Raw genomic sequence first — 14,603 nt, 5'->3', positions numbered from 1 at the left:
CTACGCTCTTGGCAGAGTCCCACAGTTTATGCTGTTTCCTCAGATCACAGACCCTCAGCTATCTTTAAAATACCCTACTATTTCCATGGCCCTTAGAGCGATGGTAGAGCAATGAAGTTCCCCAGTGATACCAGATCCCATGTGGACGCCTCCTCAGGTGACCGACCAGTCCTGTCAGGGAAGCTGTTTATTCCTCTCTTCATCCCTGAACTCTCAGCGAAGGAAATAACAGTCAGTGATGTAAATTATCTACTTTATAAAGTTACTGAACCATCTTGCCTAAGTGGCCAGCTGTGAAAGGGTTTGTGCTTTAATCCATCCCCAAAGTGGTGTCAGGTTTGTGTGGGGCCATCCAGACCCTTCTGTAGTATTTATGGCCAAAGACACAGGGCAAATACGATGGTGATTATGTACTAGAGGAGGCTGGACCAGTCTGCAACAAAGGGACACAGCCATGTCTACTTCTTCTCAGATGTGGCCTTCTTAAGGCTCCTGTGCCCAGCTAAGTCCTCACTGTAGCTCCAGATGGAATCAAACCACATCAGGGGTGAAGAGAGATCAAAGAGGATAACCAAAGTTAAAAGGCTGTGCAATATTAGGACCAGGAAATGGGGACTGCAGCTTAAGTGACAAATACCCCAGCTTCTGACCACTGCCACAGGACAAGTCACCTCAGCACCCCATGAAATGTTAGGAAGACTCACTCGGTCACACCTCGAAGTGGGGGTCATGAAAGCCCCTGGAAGCCACACTGGACAGAAGCCACACTGGACAGGAGCTCAGACATAAATAGCACAGTGAGGAAAAGGCTACTTGTTGAACACACAGCATTTACCCTATCAGGCAATTTGCAGTTCTGATTATTTTTCTAAAACACGTCATATAATAGACTGTAACCCCCAATCTACAACCACTGGTTATGTATTTGGGACCATCAGGAATGTGACCTTCGGGAGCAGGAGGCCAGAGCACACAGAAGAACCTCTAGTCTATAGGCCAAATGGACCTTGTTACCAAAATACCCTGGGGCTGGGCTAGATCTTTCCAAGACTTTTCAAACAACATCAAACTCCGAGTTGGCTCGGTGCTAGGCCTTATAAAAGCAGACAGAAGCTAAAACCAAATTAAAATGACTCCATTAAATAGTTCTTTAGGGAAAATTTCTCCAAGGAGGAAGGCAAGTCTGGCCATCCTTTCTCAATTCCTCGTAACTTAGCACTCTCTCCTTTCTACACAACCACGTTTTGTTTGTTTGTTTTTTGAGACAGGGTCTATGTTGCCCAAGCTGTCCTTGACTCTGGATTCTCCTTTCTGTCTCAAGAGGTCGGCATTGCAGGCATTACAATGTCATACTACCGGGCTCCAAAACCAAGTTTAAAAAAAAAATATTTTGTGTGTTTTGCTGTTTTGTTTTGTTTTTTTTGAGGCAAGGTCTGTGTGGCTGTAGACCAAGCTGGCTTTGAATTCAGAGCTCTACCTGCCTCCTCAGCTCTACACCCGCCCACTAAAACAAATTCTTCCAGAAAGCGATCTCAGACTTTTTAAAAGATAAGGCCATACTTCAGAAACCCATCTCAATGTAGCAAAGTTACTGACTGCTAGCTTTCATTTTTTTAATTTAAGAATATCTTAGTTGGATGTGGTGGCTCATTCATGGTGGCTTCCAACATGTGGCTGGTGGACGCAGGAGTTGAAGATCAGCCATGGCCACAGTAAGGTTGACAGCAGCCTTGGCTGACTGTCTACATGAAACCGTCTCAGATCTGTTGTTGTTGTTTTACTATGGGCAAAACTCTGATCATAGAAGAAAAATCAGTGGCTGCCAGACAGGAACTAATTGTAAAGGGGTCAGGAAGAACATTCAGGGGAGTGTTTCAATGTAACACACACTCAGCAGTACCCAGACAATTAAGCCATTGAGACCGAAGAATTTTATGGCCTCATGCCTCAGTTTAAAAAAAAAAAAAAAAAAAAAAAGCAAAGCACCTTTTACATTTAGATAAATAAAACATAAAGCTTAAAATTACGTGGAAGGCTCTCTCTGCTTCAGTTTCTTTCCCCTTCCCTCCTCTCTGACTTTTCTCTCTCATGCCCCTCCCCACCATGCTCCTCTTTTTCTTCTCTCTTTTTCCCTTTCCTTCCCCCAAATAAATCTCTTCATATCCAGAAGAAAAAGTTAAGTGGAAGGCCTGACCAGCCAAACATCTCTCTTATTCTTCTGCCTCTTTTCCCAGAAGCCATCACCGCAGCCGGCATGATCTTCCTGAGCTGATCTACCGCTATGTGCGAGTATGCCTAGTCCGCCTTCGTTTAGTTGTTGCCAGAGGCTGCCTGTCATGGCTGCTGTTCTGCGCCTGTGCTTCCTGCCTGGGCATCACTCCTCAGCAGTTTACACAGTGCCATCCCATTCTTTCAAAGACTGCCTGGGACTGCTCTGGATATTGCAGAACAGAATATGCTGCTTGCCTTCTCATGATGGACCTGTTGGCTGTTTCTAATCTCTAGGCACTGGGCAAGGATAAGATGCTTACTTAGAGTTGGAAGGTTCCACTCGGACACACTTCTCCCAGCTGCCCTGGCTCACTGCTGGAAGGAGCTGGAACAGAGCACAAGCCTGAGTCTAGAAGATGGTAAGACTCAGCGAAAGGGGGTGGGGATGCAGCTGAGCTGGTACAGCGCTGACCTAACATGTATGAAGCTGAGAGTTCAGTCTTCACACTGCATAAACCAGGGATGACAGCACATGTCTGTAATCTTAGCATTTGGGAGGTGGAAGCAGGAGGATCACAAGTTCAAGGTCATTTTCAGCTTCATAGAGAATTTGAGACCAATCTCAGCTACAAGAGACCCTACCCTGTCTAAACAACAACCATCACCCCTCAGTTGCACCATACAGGCATGCACCATAAAAATCAAAAGATAGGACCAGGTCTTCATTCCTGCTAGGCAAGAGGCTCTGCCCCTGAGTTACACTGCTAGCCCCTGCAGCTGGCTTCTGCAAGATGGCCCAAGCACTGTTCACTATATAAATCATGTCTCCTTGTCCTAACAGAGTGCGCTGCTGAAATCTGACCCAAAGGCTAAAGTGTCGGATAAGGCCGTCAGCATCCCAGGCCCATGTCTCAGCGGGGAGGGATTAAGGGCCAGGGTTCTGAGGGACAGCCAGCTCTGGCTTCAAGCGCAGCTTGCTTGAAGTCTGGGAGACTTGGGCATTGCAACTGAGTGTGCTGACTGAGCTATACAGAACCCCGCCTCGTCAGTTCCTTGGCTAACAGGAAATTCGTGCGTGAGTAGACACTTGCTTAAACAGTGTTTAAGAATGCATTCTGTGTGTCATGGGAGAGCTTCTCATTCAGCACGTTCGCCTGTAGGGATTTCCCTGGGAGTCCTCTTACTTGCACAAAGTGAGCCCCAGTGGGCTGAAACACATGCTGAGCACTCCCCCTCCAAGGTGAACTGGTCGCCGTGACACGGTTATCTCCGCTGTCACTGAGGGATCTGTTCTAGGGCAGCAGGGCTGAGTGACTTACACACTCCCTCCAATGCGACCTTGGCCAGCACCCAAGTATGACTGCTCCTATGCTGTCCCTCAGGTCACTCTGAGGCTAGGTACCTGCCCAGCTGACCTGGTTAACAAGCAGTGGCGTCATGATCTGAATCCAGTTTTACTCGGTTACTGTGCAGATGAGATCCTCTGTTCCGGAGTGAAGACCCAGGAACCTTACCAGGCTCCAGAAACTCTGAAAGTTACAGCTTTCAAGGCTCCCACCCCAAGGCTGTGAGCAGTAAACACCGCTGAGAGAAACTCTTCACTTCCCTGCAACTTGTAGAGGGAGCTCCAGAGACGCAGCATTCATGAGCCATTTCCCAAGCTGGCATGAAGCACCCGTCTGAGTCACTCATGTTCCTGTAAGTAACCCCAATAAACTCACTGGCTCACAGGGCTACACCTGAGTGGAATCAAATCTTTGGCCTATTACTGATATGCTATCTGGGGTGAAGAGGCATCTGTTCACATCTCCAACTCCAATGTCGGTTGCTGAACAAGATGGCTTCCAGGAAGAGAGACAGGCCTTTGCCACCATGTGGGACACTGTACAAGGAGGTGGTGAACTATAACAGTGAGCAGGATCCAGAAGCAAACCCCACAGTTGAGGAAGGCTCAGCTGCATCCTCTGCGATGCTGAGCTAGGCTTCTCGGTTGGACTGTGAAGAGCAGATGGCCTGTCACCTCAGACAGACCCTGGCCCCACACGGCCTCTGTGGCTTGGCACCATTAGCAGGGGCAGACTTCCAACACCCACAGAGGCCGTGAGGCTCTTTTTCTCCACTCCCAAGAGCGCTGCTCCATATGCCCCAACGCAGGGCTCTATGAGTGCCACGCGGCTGGGGGCACGTGTGTGGATAGCTATTCCGAGCCGTGTTTTCAGGGGACTGCAGTTGCAATAGGCTGATATTTGTGCCTCGGTGAGTAAGTAGTCCAGGGGTCTGTTTGGATGACTGCAGCTCATGCCTGCAGCTTTCCTACCCTGTTCGCAGCCCCAACCAGACTACTGGTGCCAGGAACCACAGACACTCTCACAGTCCCAGGGTTTTATGACACGGCAGGCAGCCAGCAATGGACAGAACCTGCTGCTTGAAGCAGGTGAACACAGAAGCCACATGCTGACAACGGGAGAGCCAGAAAGCGGAAGGGGCCTGGGTCCCCTTACCCCTGCCTAGAGGACAACCTGTTTTGTGTTTTCCGTGAGCAAGAATAAACGCCTATGTCTTAGGAGACCTCTCAGAAGGTACCGTGCTTGCCCTGCATGTATGAGGACCTGAGTTTGATTCCCAAGAACCCACATAAAGAAGAGAAAACGGAACGGAAAAAGGCCAGGCATGGTGGCACATGCTTGCAATCCCAGCAGTGGGGAGTCAGAGATGGATTCCTGAGACTCGCTGGCCAGCCAACCTTGCCCATTTGGTGAGTTCCAGGTCAGTAACAGACCCAGTCTCAAAAACACAAGGTAGATGATTCCTAAGGAATGACAGCCGAGACGGACCTCTGGACTCCACACGTGCACAAACGCAAACTACACCTGTAGAAATTTACATTCCTCCCCCGACACACAAAGAAAGAAATGTGGGAGCCAGGACGCACCTTTGCTGTTGTGAGTTTCAGCAGCTTAGGGTGTGCTTCAGTCGACCTGTTAGACCTAGCTCAAAGCTAAATGCGCATGAAAACTCTAAGCCACTAGAGCCCCAGGCCTGAGCGCTGCCTACGATACACAGTGATGTCCTGAAATGGCCCAGAAAGATGAGGAACACATGAACTGTGTCTGTGGAGGACAACAGAGCAGACAGAAGGAGCGAGTGAAGTGAAGGGGTGAAGACCAAATTCAAACACTTTAGACAGCTGTCGGAAGAAGGAGAGAGGTCAACAGACAGGGACACACCAGGCCTCGGGTGTTAGTGAAACCATTGGAAAGCTAACAGCCAGAGGGTGGGAATGTGATGTTATGAATGAGAGGCTCCCTCACAGGCCCACCGATCTGAGGAAGTCCGTCACTTGGGGATAGGCTTTGAGGACTCACAGCCTGCCCCACACTCCCGCTCTCTCTCTCACTCTGCTTCTGTGTGGCTGAAATGTGCTCCTGCCACCGTACTTCCTCTACCTGTTGCCACGCCTTCCCTGCTCCAGTGAGGCTGAGCCCCCTGGGGTTGCACATCACTTAGTGGGATGCCTCCTGGAAAACGTGGCCATTCCACTGGGTCTCAAATGCCACTGAGCGTATCAAAGCAAACCTAGAAGGCACAGAGCCACTGCACGGCCTGGTTCTTGACATCAAGGAACACGGAGCCGACGGCGTAACAGGGACTACTGCAGTGCTGGGAAACAAACACTCTAAGGTAACGACACACATACAATCAAGTTCTCGCCCTGCTGTCCACCGCCTCATTCATTTTCCAGGCCACGGACACTATACTTACTCAACGGCGTGTAAGCTAATGTCACCAAGTTAGCACAAACGAGTGACAGGCACCGCTTAATGCGGGACCCTTGTGACATCACTATGCAACAGGATGCTTTGCTTTGATCTGTTTGAGTCTTGCGTGCAGACTCTCCTGCCTCTACCTCCTGAGTGACAGAAGCAACTTCATGACTGTGATCTCAGGGGCTGGCTACTGTTGATTGTTCCTCAACCAAACCTGTTTCTAAACAGTTTTAAAATTCTTGAACATGAACAACGACAACAAAAACCCACACACAACCAGGTACAGTGGTGCATATGTGTAATCTTATTTCTCAGAATGCTGAATCAGAAAGTACAAGTACAAGCTGGAGGCCAGCCTGGGCTACAGGGGAGTTCCAGTCAGCCAGGAATGCATAGCGAGATCCTGTCTCAAAAAACCCACCACCACCAACACAACGCACACAAGCACCCCCACTGGCAAGCAGCCAGAAGAGAGTTGCAGATGTGTATCAACCTGGTGTCTCTAAAGTGTCCACAGCAGCACGTGGCTCCGGCCGCCAAGGCTCTGAAAGCAAAGGAATAGCCTGTTTCAAGGAGAGCACCTGGATGTCCTGCTTTTCTGATACACCGAAGACTCTCAGCGAATTCAGAGGAGTTCTGCTGGGAGAGGCAGGACAGGAATGACTCACAAATAGTGCACACTCGTCATTCCACACTCGGGAGATAGAGACACACACCTTTAATCTCAGCACTCAGGAGGCAGGATCTCTGTGAGTTTGAGGCCAGCCTGATCTACAGAGTAGGTTCTAAGACAGCAAGGGCTGTCTTATAAAGAGACCTTGTCTCAAAAAAACCCAAAAAGACAAAATTAAAATAAAAGAAATGAAAGAGAGAGAGAGAGAGAGAGCACATTCCTAGGATAAATACAAACACAGCACTAAGTCCAATGTGGATTTTTGTTGCTGTTGTTTAATTTATTTATTTTTTAATCAAGGTCAGTTTCTGGGATGCAGACAATGCCTCAAAGCTGACCAAAAGTCCTGGCCACCATCTCAGTATCCTGCAGCCGGCTGGCAGGTTACTAACTCACCTCTCTGTACGACGCCTCTTTGGGAACAGACGCGTCCATCAGGACAGAAGGCCCATTTGTGCCTCCCTGTCTGTACTTCCTCAGGAGAAAACGAGCCTCATTCCTAACTGTTCAAACATTCTGACTTCTGTTTCCCCATCAGAGTTACTCTGACCGCTGCCTATGTTGGAAACATGTTTATAGCTCTAAACAACAGTTTTAGAAAGATGAGCCAGGCGTCTCTGCTTGTGTTCCGTGTGGCATGGACCCAAGAAGGGCAGGAGCCATGGAGACCGCCTGAGCGTCCACGGAGGGAGGTAGCCTCTGTTAGGAAATGTCAGAGGCTAAATGGGTTAGCCTATGCCAGGAAACGATCTGTAGTATGGCCAGGCAGTCTCCAGTTACTGCTGCGTGGACTTCGCACTCCACAGCCTTAGTTGTTAATTACATCCGAGAGTCTTTCAGTGTGCTCACGTTCAAACCGCTCGGGGGTGCCGCCTGGTTGAGCACCAGGTTAGTAACTGCCCCACCACGCACCACGGAGCCTTAGGGCACCAGTGTGTTCACAATGCTTGGCTGTCAGGAAGGGAAGACTTAAGTAGAGACACTGAACACCCATGAGCAAAGCAGCCCGCACCGGAACTGCTCTGGCTGCTGGGGGAGCAGCCGGGAATTCCAGAAACTACAGACCAGGGATCTGCCTAACGCTGGCGGGCCCTCACAGTGATGCTGATAGTTAACACTTATTTAAGAAAACAAACAAACAAAACTACTGAACCAAATACAGACCCAGGCTGTGAGGGGGAGGTGGAACTGGATTCTCCCTGTCAGGTTGTCTGCAGTGTTTTCACGTTCGAAGAAGGAGGTGAGGGCTAATTACAAGGTTGTGGTGAGCGGCTTGACACAATCTGATTTCGGGATAATTTTTACAGTTTGGAGTTACAATTAAAGGGTGTGAACGTCTCTTAATTAACAAAGCTGAGGGCCTCAGCCACAGTCCCCCCATTAGGGGTCTGGCTACTTTCTACACGGTGCCCTAGGCCTTCCTTCCCATCCCCATTACACTGCTGGGCAGAAATGAGTCGAGGTTTGTGCCGGAAGTGAAAGTGTGTGGATGTGCGTGCAGTGCACATGTGACTGCATGCGTGCCTATGTGTGTGTGTGGGTGTGCATGCGCACACATGGCTGTGTAGGTCAGAGGACAACTTGGGGAGTATCTCTTCATTACTACGTGAGTCCAACTCAAATAGTCAGGCTTGGTGACAAAGGCCTTGTTATTTCACTGGGTAATCTCCTTGACCTGTGCTATGTAATTCTTTTCTTTTTAAGATTTTGAGACAGGTTTCTCTGTGTAGCCCTGGCTGTGCTGAACTGCCTTTGTAGACCAGGCTGGCCTTGAACTCATGGAGATCTGCCTGCCTCTGCCTCCCAAGTACTGGGAGTAAAGGTGTATGCCACCATGCCTAGCTGCTATGTAATTCTTAATACCTTTTCACTGAATGGACCTATCAGAATAAAAACTGTGGGCCTGTGTTGGCTCATGTAGCCCAGTGTAACCTGGAACTTGTTATGTAGGCTAAGCCAGGATTTCTGATTCTCCTGCGTCTGTCGCCCAGCCCCTGGGATCACACCTGTGAACACCATGCCTGGATCATGCAGTGCTGGGGATTAAGCCACGGCCTTGCGTGATCCAGCAAGAGCCCTGCCAATGAGCACCATTCCCCACCTTCAAAATTCTAGGAACATTTGTGATATACATAACCAAAGCGAACAACAGTATCTGTGAGCAAAGGTGAACCGAGAGAGCCTGTGGTGACTTGAAGCCCTGAATGTCTGTGACTCACTCCAGCGCAATTTGTGGGGTGCGGGGAAGGGCTGTGGGATTCCCCTTCCTGCTAGTAACACATTCCAGACAGCGGCCAGGGTCCTCATCTGGGTTTGTACCATTTTGGAAGAACAGTGGCAGCAAGACACTGACGCAGACTCTAGCACAAACAGCAGCTCAGAGGCCGAGCCGGAGCCTGACTTCAGGAAAACCAGGCACAGCTGGGTCAGCCCTCACAGGGTCACAGAGGAAGAAAGTTGAGTTCTGGTGAAATTCCTGGTATTTTCACACACCTCGGCTAGCACAAAGCTTCCTGGAAGACAGGGCTTGAGTGGCAGTCCTGGGACTAAATGACAGCCTCCTCCTGCCTGTGAGACAATGTGACTTGCAAGGGAAGCCAGACACCCTGCAGACGGAAAGGCTGTTTCCAACTTCCCAACTATGGAAAGTTGGAATGTTGCAGACTGAGAATTAAGATTATCTTGGACAAGCTGTTAGTCCCTTTAACAGCCACTTATCACCCACCTCTGTATGGGACCTAACATCTTTCTTACTATCAGGTAAAAACAATTAGATTATATTAACTCAGGACCATTAGCTTCTACGAACCCCACAGCCAAGACTGTCATGGGATAGCATCTGAGACCAGGAGGTCGCCCCTTGGCTGTAAGCACCGCTTTGATGGCCCCACCAATGTAGTTAGTAAGTGCCTTGATCTAGAACTTCCTTTTATTCTGGGACTGTGAAAGTTCACGTACCCACCTCAAGAATAACGTTCCCAGGCTAGGATCCCTCCTACGGGTCTCAGAATAAACTCTGGCGGAGCAGCCGGATGGCAGGCAGTACAGAACCTCCTCTGCACCACTGACTGGACTCACACCGCTTTCTCACTGACGTTTTCTACTCTTATCCTAAAACATCAGGAACAGCTCAGAACAATTCCTCGAGTGTCACCGCCCCCACGAGCGCTGGCGCACACCACACACCAGTGTCACCGCCCCCACGAGCGCTGGCGCACACCACACACCAGCCCTCTCTCACGCACACATATCTTCTGTTCCTATTTTTTAATTCTTAAGACTTAAAAAAAAACCATTTCACACATCCGGGGCCTGTAAAGAGCTCACTGCGAAGCTGAGACTGACCTTGCATTCCTGATTCTCCTGCCTCCAGAGTGCAGGACAACTATGAGCCGCCGCGCACTTTATAGAGCGCCGGGAACTGCGCCCACGGCTTTGTCCACGCAAGGCAGGCCCTCTACAAGCTGGACTACATACTGTGTCCCTTAAACGGCCTGAAAACTCACTCGGAGGAAGTCGTGGCCCACATCTGTAATGGACTCCAGCAGTCTGGAGGTGGGGGCAAGAAACGCAGGCGGTTCAAGGCCCGCCTGGTCTACACTGCAGTAACAGGTCGCCGAATGTTGGAAAAAGGAACCAGGAAGTCTTCCTGCGGTTTACGCCCAAGTTCAGTTTTATTTACCGTTTCAGTTTTATTATTTAATTAATGCTAATCTATACACCGGTCAAAACAAACACCCTCTTAGGAATTGCAAAAGATATCACGGACCCCATTCGGACAGCACTACACTGTTTTTAAAACACAAAAGCCCGTGCGAGTCTGCGAAAGAGCCTCACGTCAGCGCAGACCTCCTGTGACTCAGGGCGGCCTCCACTCCCCACACAAACTACTCGAAATTCACACGCCCCGTGGAACTACCCTCCGGAGGCGCAGGGAAGGGAAGGGGCGCCCGCGCGGGTCTCCGGAGCCGGATGCCCGTGGCTGTCCCCTCGACGGTGGCCGAAGCCCGCGGGATGCTGGGGCGCGCTCAGGTAAAGAGCTGACCCAGGCGGCCTCCAGCCATCGTCCTCCTGCACTTACTTCACTGGCCCAGGCGGGGAGAGGGCCCGGGGAGGACAGCTGTCCCACGCCCGGATCGGGTCCCTGAAAGGCTCAGTGAGGACCCACGGCACAGGGCGCTACCCTGAGGCTCGCTCCGCGCGCGCATCTGCCCTGGTCTAGCGGAGCTCACCCAGCCCCGGGACTCTCCCACGTGCCACGGCCTGAGCTTGGGACGAGCCGTCCGGGAAGCTCGCGCCACCAAAGCTCGGCGACCCTGCTGCCCCAGCACCCGCGCCACCTCCGGCTGGCTCTTACCTGCCCCGCGCAGCAGGCAAGCTGTGCCCAGCAGGAGGGCGCCCAGCAGCGCGGCCGAGAACCCGCACGCCGGGCGGGCCATGGCTCGGGGGCGCCTCGCTCTCCGCAGGGCGCGACCGTGGCCTGTGTCTCCAGCGGCCTCCGCGGCGCCCGGGAACCACACGCAGGGCGCCCCGCCCTGGCCCGCGCTCACCTGCGCGCCCGCCCCTCCCGCCCGCCCGCTCGCTCGGCAGCAGCCAGGGTGACCCGTGCTTCCTCCCGGGCCTCCTCCCCTTCCTGCCTCACTCAGGTACTACCCTCACTTGCCCGGTGGCCTTGAGGCAAGTTTGTCCCCGCCTTCCCGGGCTTCACTTCCTTTCTCCAAGTCCAGAGGACCTTGATTGCGGCCAGCTCCTCCTCCCCGCGCTGTCCAGGTGTGCCTGTGACAAGGAGGGGAATCTTCCTGGGGCCACTGATCCCTAACCTTTCCGATTCTTCTGCTTCTGGGCTGGCCGGGAGGCCCACCCTAGCCTCTCCCCTGCAGTGTCCACTGCTCACGTCAGCCTTTCCCGCTGACAGACAAGATACGCTTTTCTATTTGGACAATGAGCCCCAAGTTGCCAGGGCAGTTGGTGAAGTTAGGACAGATGTGCTGACGTGAGGCGAGGCGGGTTCTACCAAGTTGCTGTGCTTTTCTCTATTGACGCTGGGGTTTCACAGATGCTACCAAGGATGCTAGTACTGAGATATTCCGGAACCCCGAGTTGAATGTGGGAAGACAGATTTATCTGAGTGAGTGCATGAGGCTGGAAAGGCCCAAGAGAAGAAACCCAGAAGGCCCGTGAGCCTCGCAGTTGGGCTGTGAGTGGGTCAGTGTGAGCTATGCTGCTGAGCTGTGCAGTGTGAAGGATTCAAGTTGGAAGTTGGTCTGCCCTTCCAGTGTTGCTGGCATCCCGTCCCTTCGCAGATGTAGCTGGGCCACTGCCTCTGTTTTCAGAAGTCCCACCGGGTCCCTTTCCATCGTATAGATCAGTGGTTCTTAACCTTCCTAGTGCTGTGACCCTTTAATACAGTTCCTCTTCCTATGTTGTGACCCCCAACTATAAAGTAACTTTCATTGCTACTTCATAACTGCAAGTTTACTTCTGTTATGAATCACAATGTAAATAACTGTTTCTAATGGTCTTAGACAATCAGTGTGAAATGACCCCCCCCCCCCACACACACACAAAGGCATCTCAACCCACAGGTTGAAAACCACTGCTCTAGGCACTACCGTGTCCTGAATCACAGGGGGTGAGGGTAGATGGTCCAGGAGCTCTTGGCTGGCAGGACTCTGTGGCCCTATTGGTCTACTGTGCCCATGGGCCAGGATCACTCAGACCTCCCAAGGAACCGAGGACAGGCAAGAAGCCCGCGCCCCGATTCTCCAGAGCTTCATCCCTCCTTCTCAGTTTCCACTGAGGAAAGACTGTGCTACTCCAACTCCGAGCAGCCTGAGCAGGACTTCAGCACAGCTCCACCTACAGAAAAGCCTGTAGGGGAATCTCCACGTTCACTTACTCACTGGCAATTCTTGGTTATCCCTGCTGAATTAACAGAAATCTTGTTGTTTTCCAGTTTCGTCTCTCAAGGAAGCCAGGGCTAGCAGGGAACTATGTGTAGACCAGGCTGTCTCAATGCAACATAGATTTACATGCCTGTGCCGTCTAAGTGCTGGGATATAGGCCAGTGCTACCATGTCCAGCAAGAAGTAGAAATCTGAGGAAAAGCTAAACTTAAAAAAAACATGTTCATGGCCAGGCATGGTGCCTTTGATCCCAGGAATTGAAAGGCAGAGGCAGGCAGGTCTCTGAATTGGAGGCCAGCTTTGTCTACAGAAACAATTCCAGGAGAGCCAGGGCTACACAGAGAAAGCCTGTCTTGAAAAACCAAAACTAAAAAAGTGTTTATGGTGACCACACTATGAAAGTGAAAGGAGCAGGCCCCAAAAGTCATTAGTCCCAGGAACTAGGCCATAGGTCACCAATTCCAAGATTAATAAAGCCATAAAATTCCCTAACCTAGGAATAGCCTGGAGGTAATCACAGGAACGGGAAGGTATCTTGTCTCAGGGTGGACGTCTGTGCTGGGCAGCCCACTGACCTAACGTTCCTCAAGTCTGTAGATAGCTCACTCAATATTAGTTATGTTAGTTGGCAATCACTTTGTAACAAGCCTGCCCTTGCTGAATGTCACCCAATCGTGTGACTGCGAAGCTGGGAATCCTGGGTTATTGCTCAACCCCCAAATAAAAACCCTGCCATGTAGCTGCTCAGTGCTCTCCTTGTTATGCCCAGTTTGTGAGACCTCCAAAGACTACTAGGAATCGAGTCCTGCACAACACATGAGGATCTTTTTATTACAAGCTTGAGCCCAGGTTACAACAACCTCCCTGGTTGAAAAGGAGGAGTGCAGTCTAGGGGAACAAGGTTTTTAAAGGGAAAAAATGCAAGCAGGGAGTTACATGCCTTGGCGTTACATGATTGGATAAGGGAAATTGACTTTTGAAATTATTGGTTTACTTTAGGTGCCAAGTCCATAAACAGTCCTGGCCTGGCCATCTGGGTGGGTCTCCAGGAGATGGTATCTCTTTAAGTGGTCCTGGCCATCCGGGCCAGTTTCCTAGCACCTGTATCTCTGGTGGGCAGGAAAAGAAAGCATTAGGTTAGTTTCTCACCTGCAGGTATCTGGACATGTCTCCACCTGGCTGGCCTTTGTTCAGGCTTATGCTTTAAACTGTAAACAAATACCCCAAAAAATCTAATTTTTAAATTTTTTTCTCTCTCATCCTGTCTGATCCACTGCATCAGTGATGGTGGAGAGACCAAGCTTAAGCTAGAAAAAAGGTCTTTGCTCTTGCATTCGTGGTCTGGCTCCTGGTGGTCTTTGGGAATCTTAAGATCTGGGCACAACATTTGGGGGCTTGTCTGGGATTCTCAACACAACCCCACCCCTGGACTCCCGGCACATGGAGCTGAACACCAGCTGGTAAGTGAGCACTCTGTCCATGTGTGTCTGTGTCTCAGGGATATTGGTTTATGTTTTTTGTGTCTATGTTCTTGTTTGTGTGTCTGATTTCTTGGTTTTGCTTTCCTTTTGCAAGGGGAGCTGGAACTGGTCCATGAGATTGGTGGACTCACTGTAAATCCCCCGGCCTGAGGTTCTTGCCACCTCTTTACGAGAACCTCAGTTCTCATTGGTTTTGGTTTTGGGGAGAGCCTAGAAGCTCTCAAACTGGTTCTTTGGTTCTGGATCCAGCAAACAGTACTGCTGCAATTCTCTGGTCAGCCAGGTTTTCTCCAGGAACATTTGTGTCTGTTTGTGAATGTCCTTGTCCTTGTTTTTCGGTGGGTCTTCTTAAATTGATTTAACCATGGGTAAAACTTGAGTTTAGTTCTAGGCCAAAAGAGCCACGGGGCTTCGAGGTTCAAGCACAAGCCTCAGGTCCCTGGCAGGGCGGCTCGAGCCATGGTCCACAAATCTGCTCCTCTAGCCTTTAGCTGTAAGTGGGAAAGAGCCTGCTGGGAAAGCAGGCTGGCAACAATGGCTGTAGGTGTACAAGCCTGGCCTCTGG

The 14,603-nt window shown here is 50.8% G+C and overlaps 1 protein-coding gene across 1 annotated transcript in view; it reads right to left on the bottom strand.

The window, feature by feature from the left end:
- The window catches only part of Cdcp1 (CUB domain containing protein 1), a 33,595-nt gene extending 22,420 nt beyond the window's left edge, over positions 1–11,175 (bottom strand). Inside the window, exon 1 of the mRNA XM_060384996.1 lies at positions 11,009–11,175. Coding sequence (XP_060240979.1) covers positions 11,009–11,090 — 82 coding nt within the window. The 5' untranslated portion in view covers positions 11,091–11,175. The remainder of the gene's footprint in view (positions 1–11,008) is intronic.
- Between the last annotated feature and the right edge of the window lie 3,428 nt (positions 11,176–14,603).

This window comes from Meriones unguiculatus, chromosome 6 (genome assembly GCF_030254825.1).
Source record: "Meriones unguiculatus strain TT.TT164.6M chromosome 6, Bangor_MerUng_6.1, whole genome shotgun sequence".
Classification (NCBI taxonomy): Eukaryota; Metazoa; Chordata; class Mammalia; order Rodentia; family Muridae; genus Meriones; species Meriones unguiculatus.
Note: the sequence above shows the minus strand (reverse complement) of the source record. Positions and strands in the feature narration are given on the sequence as shown.